Source organism: Euwallacea fornicatus, chromosome 11, assembly GCF_040115645.1.
Source record: "Euwallacea fornicatus isolate EFF26 chromosome 11, ASM4011564v1, whole genome shotgun sequence".
NCBI lineage: Eukaryota > Metazoa > Arthropoda > Insecta > Coleoptera > Curculionidae > Euwallacea > Euwallacea fornicatus.
Genome location: NC_089551.1, coordinates 481,254 through 497,837, shown reverse-complemented (window position 1 = coordinate 497,837; position 16,584 = coordinate 481,254). Strand labels below are relative to the sequence as shown.

Sequence of the window (16,584 nt, the reverse complement as noted above, 5' to 3'; positions counted from 1 at the left end):
TGAGAGTATCCACATCCAGCTGCGAGTGCGGCGCCTGGTCCAGCGGCCGTTGAATCGATCCCAGAAAACGCTGCTGCCGGATCCGAAGCGGACATTTTCCTGGGGCACCTTTTGAAGGATGATTCGGCATTGGTATCACTCGGCCAGTTAGCGAACTCCCGAACAACTAGCGTTGAAGCAGTTGGCAGTTCGAGCGATCCCTTCGATCCAGCCGTGCCGCTGCCCGACGACAACGGTCAATCAGGGTTTTCCCCCAACGCGCTCAATCGGAGGAGAAGTGGCAACGTTGCAACAGCAACATACTTCCCGAAAGTGCCCGAACATCTACTAACGTACACGAAGGGACATTTTGAAACTTTATTCCATAAAGTCGTTTCCAATTCTAACTAAAACGGTAATTCTCGAACGTCAGCCCAAACTCAACCAGGCCCTACCGGCCCCAATGTCCTGCGGAAAGCGACTAAACCGCTGCATGTGCTGAGCCTGTTGAGTGTGCGCTCGTTCCACGCTCTCCAAATTCTTCACGTGAATGTACAACGGCTTCCCCAAATATCCAAATTCCTTCGCATAGGACAACCCGCCGTCGCTGACCGTGCGGGTTTTGAGTAAAATAGGGGCGCATACGGTCACCATGACGTTCTGCACGTGCTTCGCCTCGCTCAGCAACTGCTTCTGGTTGTTCCGATGGAAACCATACTGGGCCATTTCCAACGCTTTGCGAATCTTGTTGCTGATCGTCATTACGTTGGGCAGTAAATACGTCTCCACTTCAGCCTCTCCGAAGCTGCTCAAACCTCTGATGGCTCCGTATGTGGTCGCGAGTCCCTTGTTCACGTCTCTAATCGCTGAAAAGTACAAATTAACCACCCTCTCCTTCATGTTGTTCAACCTATCCGAATAAACTTCACAAATCGAGGCGACCACGTAAGTGCTGAAGTCCCGCAAGGCCCAGTGATTGTCGCTGCTGTATTTGCTGATTTTCTTGGCCAAAGCGCACGACAAGACTGCAGGCAATAACTCGTGGATGTACGGCTTCAGGTCCAGATGATTGTTGGATAGCAGACTCTTGGTCATTCGCATCGCGTAAATCAGCAATGTTAAATCGGTAAAAACCAAGTTGCAATGAATTGTCTCTCGTATGAAAGAGCACAGATAAGGAAGTATTAATGTAACCTGGTAGTCGGATATCAGTTGCCCGAAGCACTCGTTTCGCATTTGGTCGTTGTAGCCGAACGCCGCTTCAGTTACCTTGCGGAAGTACATTTGCTCTTCCTTGGAGAGTTGGTGCGCTTTGGGGCTGAGGTTGATGAGTACGAGGTCCGGTTTTGGGCGAAATCTTGCAGATTTTATCGTTTGGTCCAGTTTTTTCAACATTGCAACGGAAATGGTTAAAACTAGTTAGCGTCAGTTATGATGGATTTCGAATAGTTCGCATTTCAATTGTTTTTGAATTATCGGAGGTTTCCGCCGGAAGTGCGCAAATGATTGCGCCAAGCATCGCGAGAATAGAACCGAGTAGCGTCGAGTCCCCGGAGCGCGTGATACCGCATTATAAATGGGCTACTGGTACATTTTATTATTACCACATTTTGTACTTATCCAGTTTTACTTTCATTAAAGGTTGGTATCTACAATCTTTTTCGTTTTTTTATCTTTATATATATATACAGCAAAGCGTATATTTGTAAAAGTGACATCAATGCGGTCTCTTTTCTCTACAAACGGCAACGCAGCACATCCGGTAGCCAGCGTATAATCCGCTGGCCGAACAAAAGCGAAATTTTGACAGCTTTGTCGGTCACATGATTGGATTTGAACGCTGGCTCGGATAGAACTGATGGGAGACTTGTCCCCCGCAAGAGGCTGCGAGGGACCGTTGAAAAAGTAACCGCAGGAATTAGTTCAAGGAATAATTTGATTTGGGATTAATTATGAAGAAGCGTCATGGATGACCATTGAGCACAACCAGGGACCTATAAACTATTTATACCGACAAAGGTTTTCAATGCATAGCAAACCAAAACCACAAATCAATGCAAACACATGTGTTTTTTAAAGTGCTTTTATTCAAACCAATAAATTTACTTTTACAAAAAATCTAAAAGATACGAAACTTCTAAAACTTGTCAACCAAATGAAGAATGTGCTGTTGCTCCTGATCTCTCCAATCCTTTTCCCCCTCTTCACCCAAATTTCCAGCATATTCGCGCATTATATGCCTGATAGTTTTCAACGAAGCTCCTCGCAAATTCAACATCTAAAATTTCCGGTCAGCCGTCCCATGAAAACACCAAAACACAGTACATACCTGCATAACTCTCTGTTTAATAGTTGGAGGGCCTGCTGCACAAGCTTCCACAATGATATAATCAACAAGCTGTAAAGTAAAAAGTCCTCCCTCAAGCCTCTTTAAATAATTTTCGTCCTCATTTTCATCCCTTTCATCAAGGGCCTCATCTATACCCTCTACTTTTTCCAGGTATTTGAAATGTAGCTCCAGTAGTCTGTCTACTTTTTCATGATCATTTTCAGTGAATTTACTTATAAGTCTCTGTCTCTGGGAGCCTCTGCAGTTCCTCAGCATTGAGGCTATGATTGAGCAGACATGCTCCTCATGTGCTTCAGATGAGAGCACCTTTTTTCTGTTTTTTTTTGGAGTTTTCATAAATAGTGGAAATATGGTCCTCAAACCCAAGATGTCCACAAATTTATTGCCTTCCAATTTATATAATTTCAGGTAGGTAATATAGGAAAGAAATACTTACAATTGTCCTTGCCATATACCCCAGACATGGCATAATCTAGAACTTTTAAAGATCCATTTCTGGAGGTTTTCTTTTCCCTGAGCATCAAATTCATCAGTTGTAGACCTTCCCCTTTCAAAAATCTATCCCTATTGGGAACCACCATCAAAGAGCTACATAAACTGAAAAACTAACTTGGAGACAAACTTTTACTCACAATACAACACACCACATTTACCTATTAAATAAATTTTCCATAAGCTCATGTTCTTCAGCATTTGAAGGGTCATGTCTCTTATAAAAAGCAAGCTGTTGCAGCAAAGTATCGATGCCATCCAACTCCCCCAGCAGCAACCTATTTTTCTCATTATCTTGTAATATAATGGACAAAACTTCACTCACATATAGTTTGTTTTGATCAAAGGGGGCTTTCAATTTCAGGCGTTTCAGCAGCCAAGCTAACAAACCTTGCTTGCCACACTCAGTGCAGATTTCCTTTCTTAACTCTGTCAAGTTTTCAATTATGGACAAAGTATTGTGTACCCCATCGGCCTCTTCCTTTACTCCTTCATCCAGTCGGTCCAGATTCTGCACCAATAAAGCTATAACTTGATGCTCAAGTAAACCTTCTATTAGAGCTTCTGCTCCTTCTTCTGACTCATTCAGTATATCCACATCTGATAATTCTTGAAGGAGCTCAATTGTTGCTACAGCAATGTCAGTGTTATCATGAGCCAGAAGCTCAAGAAGGCTAGGGATTACTTGGAGCTTCACTAATATGGGATAGTAATCTGGGGCTGTGGCCAGGACTCTCATTTCTTGCAAAGTTTCATGAAGCTCCAATTCACTTTCCATAAATTTTTCCGGCGAATCTGGGAATTTAATGCGCATTTCCCGATTTCTCAACGACCTTTTCTCAAAGTTGAGGACAATTTTTTTAATGGTCACTGGATCTACGACTTCACCCTGAAACATGACTATATCTACCACAAGTGACCCACTCTATAAAAGGTTTACCTCAGCTTGTTCAGTCTCCACGTATTTGACTATCTCCGCACGTTCTTCTTCAGAGATTTGATCGAAGCTTTGAAGGGATGGCGCGGGAGATGAAGCTCTGACCATTTGTTGGGCTTTGGCCATGGCAATTTTCCGCATTTTGCGCCCCTTTTCCACATCATCGTCTTTGTCCGAGTTATCTGCGGGATGCTTTACGGCCTGCGGAGGCTGAGGACAACTTCTATAAGAAATGTTTGGGGAATGACCGAAATCGACATTTACCTTGTAGTCTAAGAGCTCTCCCACATCCATCACGTGCTGTTTAGGATTTCAGTTATCTAATACCTGAGTGTATAAAGACTATTATGTTTTTAATATAAATTATAAGTTAATTAATGTCCCAAACACTTTAATTCCTCGTTTTCAAAAATTAAACATTTATTATTTACATTTGTTTCAATTTGACATTTGTAGAATTTGACACATCCTACGTCAGATCCTGAAAGTACATTTTCGGAAAGAAAGATGTCACTCAGATCGATTCCTTAAATTTTAAGACTGATTATACATATTATATTATCCATTCATAATATGTATACGGTTTTTTTTTTTAATAATGATGATCTTTCGGCTTGCTCATATATAATAATAACAATAATAATATTGCAAAAAAATGTATAGCTTACTCAATGACGTCATAATTCAATAAGTTTATGATATTTACCTTCTTTGTCTTGATTACGACTTCTGACAGCTAGGACTCCATTTTGTTTTCCTGATCGTTTTCGTTAGCTCGTTAATAAGAAAGTAAATAATTTTTACTTAGAATTCAGAAAATAATATCTTTACGTTAAGTTATTAGTAATAATGGATCTCTCAAGTATCCTTCCAAATCCAGTACAACCTATTTGGGACCGCGATGACGAACGGAGGAAACGGGCCGCATTGAAACCTTCCACAGTTATAGTGTCTGCCCAAGCAATAGCACCCCCTTATGGACAAAGACGGGGTTGGGTGCCCCGCAACGTTACCGATTTTGGGGACGGTGGTGCCTTTCCTGAAATTCACGTTGCCCAATACCCCCTCGAAATGGGGCGTAAGAAAAGTGCAACTTCTAATGCTTTGGCTGTGCAATTAGATGCCGATGGTAAAGTCAAGTATGATGTTCTGGCAAGACAGGGACATGGAAAGGACAAGATAGTCTATTCAAAGCTGTCTGATCTTTTACCCACTGAAGTGGTTTCGGAAAATGATCCATCACTTGAAAAGCCTGGGCAAGAAGAAATTGATGAGAACACTGAAAGAACTAGACTGGAGTTGATGAAAATTACAAATTCGAAAATTGCAGCTGCAATGCCAGTGAGGGCTGCTGAGAAACTTGGCCCTGCTCAGTTTATTAGATACACCCCATCTCAGCAAGGTGCTGCTTTTAATTCTGGAGCAAAGCAAAGAGTTATTCGACTTGTTGAAGCTCAAGTGGACCCAATGGAACCGCCTAAATTTAAAATAAACAAAAAGATTCCGAGGGGGCCTCCTTCACCTCCAGCCCCAGTACTGCATAGTCCCACTCGTCGAGTCACTGTTAAGGAACAAAAAGAATGGAAAATACCCCCATGTATTTCTAACTGGAAGAATGCCAAAGGATACACTGTGCCTTTGGATAAAAGATTAGCCGCTGATGGCAGAGGTCTTCAGCAATTGCACATCAATGAAAATTTTGCTAAACTTGCTGAAGCTCTGTATATTGCTGACAGAAAGGCTCGAGAAGCAGTAGAAACTCGTGCCCAACTGGAGAAAAAATTGGCTCAAAAGGAAAAAGAAGCAAAAGAAGAGCATTTGCGTCAATTGGCTCAAAAAGCTCGTGACGAAAGGGCGGGCATTAAACCATCTGGATCTGGTCATACAAGAAATGTAGATGACGAAGAAAAAGAAAGAGAATTGCTCAGACATGACAGACACAAGGAACGGGCTCGCGAAAGGAACTTGGCTCGAGCAGCTCCTGAGAAGAGAAGCAAACTTCAAAGGGAAAGAGAAAGGGACATTTCTGAGCAAATAGCCCTGGGAATGCCTGCTCGAGGGCAATCATCAAATGAGACACAGTTTGATCAGCGATTATTTGGACAGTCTAAAGGCTTGGGTCAAGGCTATGGAGACGATGAGGCTTATAATGTGTATGACAAACCTTGGAGGGAAGGAACATCAATGGCCAATCACATTTACCGGCCAAACAAAAATGTGGACAAAGATGTGTATGGAGGAGAAGAGCTAGACAAGGCAATTAGGACAAATCGGTTTGTGCCAGACAAGGAGTTCGGAGGAACTGACAGGTCAGGAACTGGTCGCAGTGGACCTGTGCAATTTGAAAAGGAGGAGGATCCCTTTGGTTTGGATCAGTTCTTGTCACAAGCTAAGAAGGCCAGCAAGCGCAAGGAGCCTGAAAAGAGAGATGAACGTGATAAGAAAAAAAGGAGGGATTAGAGATTTTACAGTGTCAAGAGTTTTGTATCTATTGTCACTTGTGCATCTCTAAGTGTGTGAATAAATGATACTTTTCACATAAGTATTTAAGGGTTTATTAAACATGTAACAAAAAATTCAGATAATTAAACAGTCTTTGGACAGTTATTACGGGAATATATGTTGTACGCTTACAACTTCTTTATAAATTCAGTTTATGTTAATGCAAAAAGCTTATCTAATCTCCCACCAAGATGAGGTTTCTACACCAACAATACAAAACCATAACATTGTTTTTCCAAGATAACATGGAGCAGTCTCTTCATATATTGGCAAAATCATTATTTCAATTTAGAGACACTAGAGAAAGTGTTGTCTCCTTAAGACTTCTCATCGGCAGGTAACTTTTCTATCCTAACTGCATCCTCACCATTTTCAAATATTTCAATATCCCCAAAGCTAACCCTCTTTGCTTGACTCTTACTTGCACCGTTTGAGTCTTTGATATTGCTCATTCTAGGCACCAACACCTCTCTGTTGGCTGACTCTGGCAAAACCCCACTTTTATTTATGACAATATAGTTAAGAGGCACGAGTCCAGATTTTCCATTATGCTCTGCAAGTGCCCATCCTGTGTTTTTCAAATGCAGTTCTTCCTGTAAATAAGTAGGTGCTAGAGTAATATTGTCGTTGGTGTGCATGGTGAGCTCATTATGAGAGGTGGGAATAAAGTCAAAGCAGGCCTTTGCTTTGATTCCTGACGACTTCCAATTGGCAGGATCAAGCTTGTCTTGATACTTAGGAAGAAACTTGCTGATCATGTATGATGCCGACACAATCACACCTAAAAATGCTAAAGTAGGCCAGCCGGAACCTCCAGGAGATGGTACAGCCCCTCCAGAGGCACTTGCTTCTTTCCAAGCTAAAGATGTGGGACTGTGTGAAACTTTTAGACCGAGCATTAGACGAAACTTCCTATATAGCCAACTAATAAACCTAAAGACATTCACTGAATACCAAATGTGTCCGAACATTGTCCTCAGACGACCAAAATTCTCTGCAACCCCGAGAATCGCCCTAAATGAACTGGTCATTGCAAAGAATGTATTGTCTAGCATCATTGCAAGACTATTAAAGGCACGCACTACACTTTCTACACTGGCAAATGTCTGTTTTGAGTTTTCTTCTGCGAACTGGATGAACCTTCTTTCATGATCATCAGTTAATGCCATAGGATTGTTAAACATGCTATAGTTATTGTACATGCTGCCTCCAGAATAGCCTCCATACAACGAATTCCTGCATACAGTTCCAAAGCCTCCGTATGAGCCGTAGGGCGAGTTGTAAGAAGAAAAACCATAGGGCATAGACATCGATGAGTAAGAATTCAATGGGGTGGATGAAGATGAGGGTCTGGGTGGTAGCACTGGGGAGGGCCTACCTGGCATTATCGGACCACCACTGCTTTGGCTGCGCATAAACTGGCCAGAGTTTAGAAGAGAAGTTTCCCAAGGAGTTCCAGCGCTGTTCATTTTAATCGATGGAAGCAGGAAATCGCTGCTACGTAAAGAGACCAAATCGACTTAAGTCTTTAGCCACTTTTTTGTTAAACAAATACGGACTGTTGACCTTTGACTGGTGAAACGACACAAAATTAATTGTTTACATGATTTTCTAGTCCTGTTTTGTGGGAAAATTGTCCTCAGGCTTAATTAATTTATTGAGATAAAACTATTATTGTTTTTTACTTTTTTGCGAGTATGATTTGTTGACGTTAACAGTTGACGTTCCGTTAATTAATTACGTGATTTTGCTTCCTTTACACTATGAAGTGTGACAGCGATAGAAGTGTTGTTTTCCTGGTTGCATAATCGACCAGGGGAACCATTATTGAAATTCAAACTTTGTAAGGTTAAGAGTATTTTGTGTTGCTGCAAGTAGCGTTAAGATCTAAATGCCAAGCAAGAAGGTTATGTTTTGTCAGTTGTCACTTGACAGTCCCCTTTGGAGTGTTAATTTCATACTTCCGAAATTCCAAGATTTCCAATTACGGATTATTTGTTGTAAAATACTATTAAAACTGTTTAAATAATTCTAATTTCAAATGTTGGAAGAATCCATCCGCCCTGGAATACCTGGACCACCCTTATAAACGAAATTGAGCAGGAAGATGCGCGGTCATTTACCCTATTTGCCGTTCAATATAAACATTGATCTGGCTGGATAAAACCTGAAAAAATCTATAAAATGCATGGTTTTACCGGCAATTAGCAACACCCACGTGTAAAATGCAGAAGAAAGAGGATGGATTTGATCAAAAGAAGTTGGAGTTGGAGGTATCTTAGTCACACATACTTCTCTTCTATCCTTCAAAACTGGGGGGTTGTTCTAGATCTATCTCCAGCGGATGGAGTCCCGGATTGCCAGCATGGCCCCCGTAGGACACACGGCAGATGTCCTGGAACACCAGTTGAAAGAACAAAAAGCCTTGCATGCTGAACTGCATCAGTTCAAAGCACAAATTGAGTCTTTCCAGCAATTAACCCAAAGACTGATCACTGCGCACCAAAACGAGGATACCAGCAGATTCAGAAAAGTAACCGTCTTTGCCTTTATTGTACCAATGAAACTCTTAAATCTACTCACCTCTTCCAGGCAGCTGAATACATAAACCAGCATTATCTCCGAGTAGATGCCTGCATAATAAATCGGGGGAAACTACTGCATTCTTCTATAAATAACTTACAAAACTTGGATAGAGCGTTGGACAAATTCTTAGGGTGGCTCAGTGAAGTTGAGTCAGTAGTGGAAAATTTGGAAGGTGACCCTGAGTCTAGGAGGGCAGCACAGCAGCTTAAGGAGATACAGGCTGATTTAGAACGACAGACTGTGACACATGCCACTTTGAGACAATCAAACTTAGCTCTTTTGGGAACATTGTCTGCAGAAGATGCTCTCATGGTGCAGTTAAGGGGGGATGAGATGGAGAGGAGGTGGGAGGTTAGTGCATAATTTGCTGCTTGGCCTCATATTGAGCTGTAAAGTATTCAATTACTTGAAAAGTTTCTTTGACTTAGTTCAGGTTATGCTAACTCAGGATAATAGCTTAAGTGACCTTGTAATCCCTAAGGAGTTTTAAATCTTAGTGTGTTTTCACAGGCATTAAACTCTCGTACAGCTGACCTAAGAAATCGCCTTGAACATAATGCTGACTATTGGAACTCAGTTCTCTTGTCCTTGAGAGAATTGACAGAATGGGTCATCAGAAAAGACACTGAATTAGGCTTAGCAGCTCGGCAAGATGACCACAGAGCCTTCAGGTATACAACCATGCTCGCAAGTGTTTGCAAACATATAAGACACTTTTTGGGGCCTCAGGCAGCAGCTTGAAGACAAACGGCCGTTGGTTGAAGCCAGTTTAAGGAGCGCCAGACAATTCGTAGCCGGCGATCCATCAGGGGAGCTTGCACGAAATCTGCGTAGGGAACTAGTAAAATTATCAGACAAGTGGAATGCTTTAATCGAAAAGTCCGACAAGTTGGCGGCTAAGTTTGAGCAAACTGCCATTGTAAGTTTAATAATATTTGACCCAAGGAGATCCCCTTAACGTCCTTTGCTATATAGAAACTAAAGCAGCTGTCTGTGAGCTTAGACGAAGCTTGCGCGGCCGTGTCGCGTCTAGAAAGGGCTACTTTGACATGGAGTGGTCCCCGCAGCGCCGCAGAAGCCCGGGAGCTGCTGAACAACCTGAAGATATTAGAGCAGCAGCTGCCCCCTTTGCAAAGATCACTGGAAGATGCACGAATGCAGGCTAATACATTGGGAAATGCTTTGCCTAACAATTTAGCCGGCCAGTTGGAGGATTGCGGGGCGCGTTGCAGGGCTTTGCACGCCGCAATTAGAGAGCGGCGGGAAGTTCTTACCAGCAGTTCCCAAGGTAATAATACTGTGATGAAATGGATTATGCATTTTGATGATCTCAAAAATTGTAAATCTAGGAGAAATCTCTCCAGGCCCATCCAGCGTTCAACCCCCGTGGGAACGAGCCACAACCCCCAACAAAGTTCCATATTACATAAACCACAGCACTGAAACCACACATTGGGACCATCCACAAATGTTGGAATTGGCCGCCTGCCTTTTGCAGCTAAACGAAGTTCGATTTTCGGCGTATCGAACGGCCTTAAAGCTCCGAACCATCCAGAAGAAATTGTGCCTGGATTTGGCTGGGTTGAACACCGTTTCTGAGTCTTTCGATCTGCACGGATTGCGCGCGCAGAATGATAAGATTTTAGGTGAAAAATCTATCATTAGAAATTCTGAAATCTGACTCCTACTTCCCTGCATAGATGTGGCCGACATGATCCTGGTTTTGAGAGCGATTTACAGCCACATAGCCGCCCAAGACGACAACCTAATCGACGTTCCCTTATGTGTGGACATGGCTCTGAATTGGCTGTTGAATGTCTACGATAGTCAACGCACGGGACAGCTCAGAGTCCTTAGTTTTAAAGTGGGACTGACAGTCTTGTGCAAGGGACATTTGGAAGACAAATACCGGTACTTGTTTCGGTTAATAGCTGATCCTCAGCAAAAGGCTGACCAGCGAAAACTTGGACTGCTGTTGCATGACGTGTTGCAAATTCCCAGGCAGCTTGGCGAAGTTGCTGCTTTCGGAGGATCTAACATTGAGCCCAGTGTTAGGAGTTGCTTAGGTAAGGGAAAATTTATAATCTCGGTCGAATATCAGCAAGCGGGAGAAATACCTTTATCGTGAACAGGTGATAGGGAAGACTTGGAAGTAACCCACTTCCTGGCTTGGCTCCAGCAAGAGCCGCAATCTCTCGTTTGGCTTCCTGTGCTGCATCGACTGGCTGCCGCAGAGAAGGCAAAACACCAGGCCAAATGCAATTCTTGCAAGCAATACCCAATTGTGGGGCTTCGCTACCGCTGCTTGAAGTGCTTCAACTTCGACATGTGCCAGATTTGCTTTTTTTCGGGCAAGTTGACCAAGGGACATAAGCTCACCCATCCGATGCACGAGTACTGCGCAGCTACTACGTCAATCGAGGACGTCAGAGACTTCACTAAGGCTCTGAGGAATAAGTTCAAGAGCAAGCGCTACTTTACAAAACATCCGAGGTTGGGATATTTGCCTGTCCGGTCGGTTTTAGAAGGCGATGAATTGGAGAGCCCGGTAGCGTCTCCGCAACATAACGACATGCATTCCAGGCAAGCTCGATTTGATGTCCTAACGCCACAAGTTATTTTATTTGTTTTTTAAGGCTGGAAATTTATGCTTCGAGGTTGGCCGAAGTAGAGCTAAGAGCCGCTTCCCCGGACGATGAACACAGACTAATCGCCGACTACTGTCACTCTTTAGAGGGTGCTCCGGCCAGTCCTGGCCAACTCATGATGGTAATCGATGAGGAACAACGGGCAGAACTGCAAGAAATGATCTGCGAACTTGAAACTGAAAACCAGGCATTGAGGACCGAGTACGAGCAGCTCCAGAGAGGATCGGCGCTGCATCCACTTCAACAGCCCCATCACGACGTTTTGGCCGAAGCTAGACTTTTGAGACAGCACAAAGGCAGACTCGAAGCCCGAATGCAGATACTGGAGGATCACAACAGGCAGTTGGAAGCGCAGCTCAAGAGGCTGAAACAGCTTCTGGCCGAAACCCCCACGTCCACTTTGCAGACTCGAAGCGTGACTGCTTCGCAGCTGAATCAAGACACTCCTGGCAGGGTTAATCAGCCGCCGCCTCCAGCTGAAATGCGCTGAGCCTAGTAGGAGACACAAGGTGAAAAAAGGAGAATCCTACATATCTAATATCTTTAGATATTTATCATTGAAGTTTGTCGTTTTTGAGGTGTGTTCGATTTGGGTTTTGGGCCAAATGAACTGATTGTTGACGAAATTAAAAGTGGAGCGTGATTTATTAAACAGCACTTGATTCGAAGAGAGATTACGTACGGCAGAGAGCTGTTAAGAGTGGATAAAGGCACAATCAATGAGTGAAAATTGCGGTTTCACGGATGATTCGAAGTGCTGTTCAATAATAACACTTTTTACATAGAATAAGACATAACTGCCACTATAATTTAAGAAATAGCGTAAGGTGTTAATAATCTATTAACTTGGGGCTCATTTTCTGCGCACACTGAATTAAACGACCTGTAACGTTTTCCTTCAGGGTTTTGCCAACTTTGACATATCCCAATAAGCATATACTCGCCATATTGTCCATAAAACCGAAATTGGACAGTGGAAATTTGACGCCCATATGAGGCAGGCAGGCGTGGAAATCATGCGATGAGCCATCAAGTATGGTAATTTCGTGTTTGGTTCAGGTCAGTAAGTATTTTCTCTTCGGCTAACCTCGACTTGACTGAAGATAATGGCACCCGCCATCTTGTCCATAAAAAGGCAATTGAAAAGTGGAAAATCTGATGCCATATGAAGCAGTTGATCAGGGAAACCATGCTACAAGTCATTAAGTATGTTTGTTTTATGTTTAGTTGCATAATGGTGAGGTTTCAAACAAATTCGATCAAGTTTTGCTTCGAATCGTAAGAATTTGAGCCCCAAAATGCAACAATATCAATCAGCAGTATTAGGCAGATGTAACTGCCACTTATCAGGGAATTCAATAATAATTGTTACAGAACTGAAAAGCCGCTTTTAGCAATGCGTAGTTACATATCAACGCGCCTGACACGTCTAAATCCCCATCCGACTCAATAAGCTTCCCCTATTATATAGGCGCTTTTGTAATTAGAGTAATTATCACAATTAAGTTTAACGCGAACAGGTTCCTGATCATCAAAAGTGTAACTTAGCCATATCGGTCGAAACATTTCAATTAACCTTAAGTTTAGCGTGCCGAGGGTGTATTTGTATTAATAGTGCGTTGCCATTTTGACTACTCTCGTACGTAATATATTCTAACGTTGATTTACGAGAAAGTGTTTTTCCTCCTTGGTCGAGAGGTAAAATGCACCATTGAAAAACTTAATAAACCGTATTTATTTTCTTTTTACTGTACAAACGTCAACAAACTTTGTCTTTAGTGACTAGCCATACTCGCAAATTCCATTGATATACATAGTGACATGATAGAGTTAAGTTTCTAATGGGCACAGAGCAACTCATTATAGTATTAAATGTCAATAAAATATCACAGAAACTCATTTTTTCAAAACTGTTCATACCACTGTTAAAAGGGCGCATTTTCAACAAACTACAAAGTCAGTGAGGATGCTGGTAGTATCGAGCTTAAACGTAGATAAATGGGATTTTGTGCACCTCGCTTAACAATATTGCCACGATTGAACGAATAACAAGAATTTTCTCCAACAGTGTGGAAAGTTTTGCTTAATAATTATTAATGTAGCTACAGTCGTATGTACAATTATTTAATACCGAAACGAACGTTTAAGGGGCGAGAAGAAACTTGGCAACTAAGTTAGGCCCTGCTAAGCACTATACGTATAAATAAGTCTGGCACCATCTACAAAGGAATATTTGGGAATTCATTACACGTGTAAGTCTATAAGAATTCCTACACTTGAGCCGTTTCTCCGTAACATAAAAGTGAGCCAAACTGAATTGAAACAAACGTTCCGAGCTGCACGTAATGGGACAATATTTCTCTTTTGCTTGACTTAGGTGACACTATGACTGAATCACGTATTTCGATATAGCGCCTTATCAAATGTCAGTACCGCCCTTGTAACCGCATTACATAAAAATCAACACCGTGGCATACCTAGAAATGCGGAGCAAATATCTCAAAATTCATATTTGTCTCACTGCTCAATTCCCGTACGTCTTTTTTAGTTTAAACGAATTCGGCGTTTCTCCAAGACTTGGTGGTGCACACTCCCGGGCCTCGCCACCAGTCGTTAACGTCTTCGTAATGCCTGGGCACGGTGGGTGCGTGCAAGAGGGAGCAAAGCCTGCACCAAAAATATGTATTGATGAATTCCCCCGTTCCCTTCCATTTGAAGTAGGAGTTGTATAGAGCGTTGTCGCTGTCTAAGCGGTGCAAGTAGGCCGCTAGCTCCTCTGGACTCTCAAATTCGTCCACGTGGATGTACGACCCTAAAATGATTAAGGTGAAAACAATCTCTTTAACGGAGGAAAGATATGTACCTTCCGGGGCGCTTTTCTGATAGTCTTCCGGCCGGGCTCCCATAACAATGGGCAACGTGTCATGCCCTAAACCATTGACGAACAGTTTCTCGGTGATGTAGTCTCTGCAGTTGGAATTTTCAAACGCCAAGTAGAACTTGTAATCAGTTTCCAGGAGATTGAAGCACTTCTTATCGTCGGACCGGGGGCACTTGAAGGCGCCGCAGCCACCGTAAATGTCAACTTCGATATATTTCCCCAATTCCCTGGCGTATTGAAGTCTGTTGTTCCGCGCTCCGCAATTCGACACGAACCAAGCCACTTTCTTGGTCTTGTTCCCCGCATAGTCTTTGTTTTGCACCTTCTGCTTCACTTCCGGGTCGAAATACGTCCATCTCTCGTAGGGGGCTACAATGTCGCTGTCCCTCCTGTAGGTCGCCGTCCAGTTGATGGCATCGGGGGCTTTGACGGTCTGGGTGTGGTAGGGGCACTCCAAGTGGTAGAGAATCCACACCTGATTCATGGGGCGTTCGTACCCCGGAGAGGCGACATGGTCTTTGAACAAAATCGCATCTGCATCTGCAGCTCTGCTGCGGTCTGGCGTGAGCGAGCAACGGTTCACTGGGCATTGATGGAATGTCGCGGAGCCGGCTTTCTGGCCCCAGGCACCCATGCCGTTGAAGAGGAGAATGGTCTTCTCCGGCGTGTCGTAGCCTGGATCAACACAAATCATCTAAGCCCAAGAAGAGCCGTCGCTATCTGATAACGCTACGCGATTGCGCGCACTCCAAATCGGAATGACGTGGATTTTCAAACAAATGACGAACGCCCTGTTGTCATTTACTAAACGTTTAAGATTTTGAGAATTTTCTGTACCTTGATAGTCTTCAGGGACATACATCAGTTGATCGACCACCCTATCGCCGTCAGCCTGCTCAGGGAAGAGCCTAATAGGCCCCTTGGACTTGCTGGGGAACAGGGAGCCCCCCGTTAGGAAATATGGCCTTTCGGAGAGTCGCGATGACCCGTCATCCTCTACTTCCACCGCGTTTTCTTTTTCCTCCGAAGCCAATTCTTCGTTGGCCTGCAGATGGAGTTTACTCTCTACGTGAGCGAAATGCCACTCTACTCACCTCGACCACCTGGACTTTCTGGGTGTGCACTTCCCCATTGTTTATAACCGGTCTGGAGTGTTCGGCTGGAGAGAAGTATGAAAATCGGTACTGACTCCCCACCAACAGCGTGATGCTGATTACCACGACGAATGCCAGGAAAACCTTGCGCGGCGTCAACCGTGGAGGCATTTTAGGGATGCTTCATTATCTGGTAAAAATTAGGTTTAAAGGTAAGTTCTAATGCCAAGCTCGGTGTCTACTCTTTGGACGTTGTGGAATATGTTTAAGGTAGTTAACACATAACAGTTGATAAGAGTAAACGTCAATTATTGATATTCGACCGAATTTTTTCAATTGATAAGGACATCTTATCTGAGAATAGTTATTGATAAGTTCGGTTATTTATAGAAAGGTGTCGGTAGTCGACTGAATTGGCCCTAAGCATGAATTCTGTGTGTGACTTATACCATGCAAATAAATCGCGTTAAATGGCGCAAATTGGTGTAATGATATATTGTAAATAAAATTATTCTTCCGCTCCGGCATATTTCATTGTTCGCGGGCTTCGCTGGGTACACAAAAATTGGAAAACTACTTTAAACTTATGTGACCTACATGAGGAGGTCGAAATTAATATTTTTAAAATGTGCAAAAAGCAATTCGAAACTATTCACGAATGAACTTCACGTGGAATTCGCCAGATACCGCGAACCTATTTATCATACTGCGAACTATCGCAGTGAAATAGTAGTCACACTTGGGCACTTATTTGTTCAAACACATACACACATAAGTATATCTGAAAACTAAGTGCTCTGCAAATAGAGTTATCTGTAGTCGGCAAAAACGTATTAAGTTGATATGCCTGACGGTTAAAAAAAAAAAAAAACGCCTCTCTGGTGTTAACAATAAGCGCTACAGTAACGCTATTAAGGATTTAAAGAGGTGCTTACCGATTCAATGAAGGGTTGAATAGTGGAGGCATGTCGGTGTCACTGACGGCCATAGAAGGGCAACTTCCAAAACCCTGCCTGGAAAATCCATAGCGGGAAATGGAGCGTGCGCCCTGGATAGAAAGCGACGGTTGCGAGTGAAGTTAACTTTCCTTCATCCAACGGTGGCTCTACGGGTTC

At 43.1% G+C, this 16,584-nt stretch overlaps 6 protein-coding genes across 8 annotated transcripts; 2 read left to right on the top strand and 4 right to left on the bottom strand.

Annotated features, from left to right (window-relative positions):
* Nucleotides 1–408: 408 nt before the first annotated feature.
* LOC136342029 (transcription initiation factor TFIID subunit 6-like) lies at nucleotides 409–1,374 on the bottom strand. The gene has a single exon (XM_066287462.1). It carries the CDS (start codon nucleotides 1,372–1,374, stop codon nucleotides 409–411), a length of 966 nt encoding a protein of 321 aa, XP_066143559.1.
* Nucleotides 1,375–2,046: 672 nt separating this feature from the next.
* LOC136341936 (beta-catenin-like protein 1) lies at nucleotides 2,047–4,218 on the bottom strand. The gene is made up of 6 exons (XM_066287319.1): nucleotides 4,023–4,218; nucleotides 3,762–3,968; nucleotides 2,983–3,710; nucleotides 2,766–2,926; nucleotides 2,309–2,715; nucleotides 2,047–2,257 (listed from the first exon to the last, which is right to left on the bottom strand). Exons 1-6 carry the CDS (start codon nucleotides 4,050–4,052, stop codon nucleotides 2,117–2,119), a joined length of 1,674 nt encoding a protein of 557 aa, XP_066143416.1. The 5' UTR covers nucleotides 4,053–4,218; the 3' UTR covers nucleotides 2,047–2,116.
* Nucleotides 4,219–4,492: 274 nt separating this feature from the next.
* On the top strand, nucleotides 4,493–6,303 carry Bx42 (Puff-specific protein Bx42). Its single transcript, XM_066287429.1, has one exon. It carries the CDS (start codon nucleotides 4,608–4,610, stop codon nucleotides 6,216–6,218), a length of 1,611 nt encoding a protein of 536 aa, XP_066143526.1. The 5' UTR covers nucleotides 4,493–4,607; the 3' UTR covers nucleotides 6,219–6,303.
* Pex13 (peroxin 13) lies at nucleotides 6,298–8,000 on the bottom strand. Its single transcript, XM_066287438.1, has one exon. The coding sequence runs from the start codon at nucleotides 7,727–7,729 to the stop codon at nucleotides 6,578–6,580; it is 1,152 nt and encodes a 383-aa protein (XP_066143535.1). The 5' UTR covers nucleotides 7,730–8,000; the 3' UTR covers nucleotides 6,298–6,577.
* Nucleotides 8,001–8,182: 182 nt separating this feature from the next.
* Dys (Dystrophin) lies at nucleotides 8,183–13,161 on the top strand. The gene is made up of 10 exons (XM_066287427.1): nucleotides 8,183–8,533; nucleotides 8,590–8,793; nucleotides 8,853–9,197; nucleotides 9,357–9,517; nucleotides 9,576–9,765; nucleotides 9,822–10,134; nucleotides 10,196–10,492; nucleotides 10,547–10,912; nucleotides 10,979–11,429; nucleotides 11,483–13,161. The coding sequence occupies exons 1-10, from the start codon at nucleotides 8,486–8,488 to the stop codon at nucleotides 11,982–11,984; spliced, it is 2,877 nt and encodes a 958-aa protein (XP_066143524.1). The 5' UTR covers nucleotides 8,183–8,485; the 3' UTR covers nucleotides 11,985–13,161.
* A 44-nt stretch (nucleotides 13,162–13,205) lies between these two features.
* Nucleotides 13,206–16,584, bottom strand: LOC136342003 (glycoprotein 3-alpha-L-fucosyltransferase A-like). 3 transcript variants are annotated; one of them, XM_066287431.1, is made up of 5 exons: nucleotides 16,405–16,584; nucleotides 15,470–15,659; nucleotides 15,213–15,420; nucleotides 14,358–15,050; nucleotides 13,206–14,306 (listed from the first exon to the last, which is right to left on the bottom strand). In XM_066287431.1, the coding sequence occupies exons 2-5, from the start codon at nucleotides 15,638–15,640 to the stop codon at nucleotides 14,044–14,046; spliced, it is 1,335 nt and encodes a 444-aa protein (XP_066143528.1). In that variant the 5' UTR covers nucleotides 15,641–15,659; nucleotides 16,405–16,584; the 3' UTR covers nucleotides 13,206–14,043. The 3 variants fall into 3 exon arrangements, with proteins under 3 accessions (XP_066143528.1, XP_066143529.1, XP_066143527.1); XM_066287432.1 differs by lacking the exon at nucleotides 16,405–16,584 and adding an exon at nucleotides 16,067–16,199; XM_066287430.1 differs by lacking the exon at nucleotides 16,405–16,584 and having other exon boundaries at nucleotides 15,470–16,184.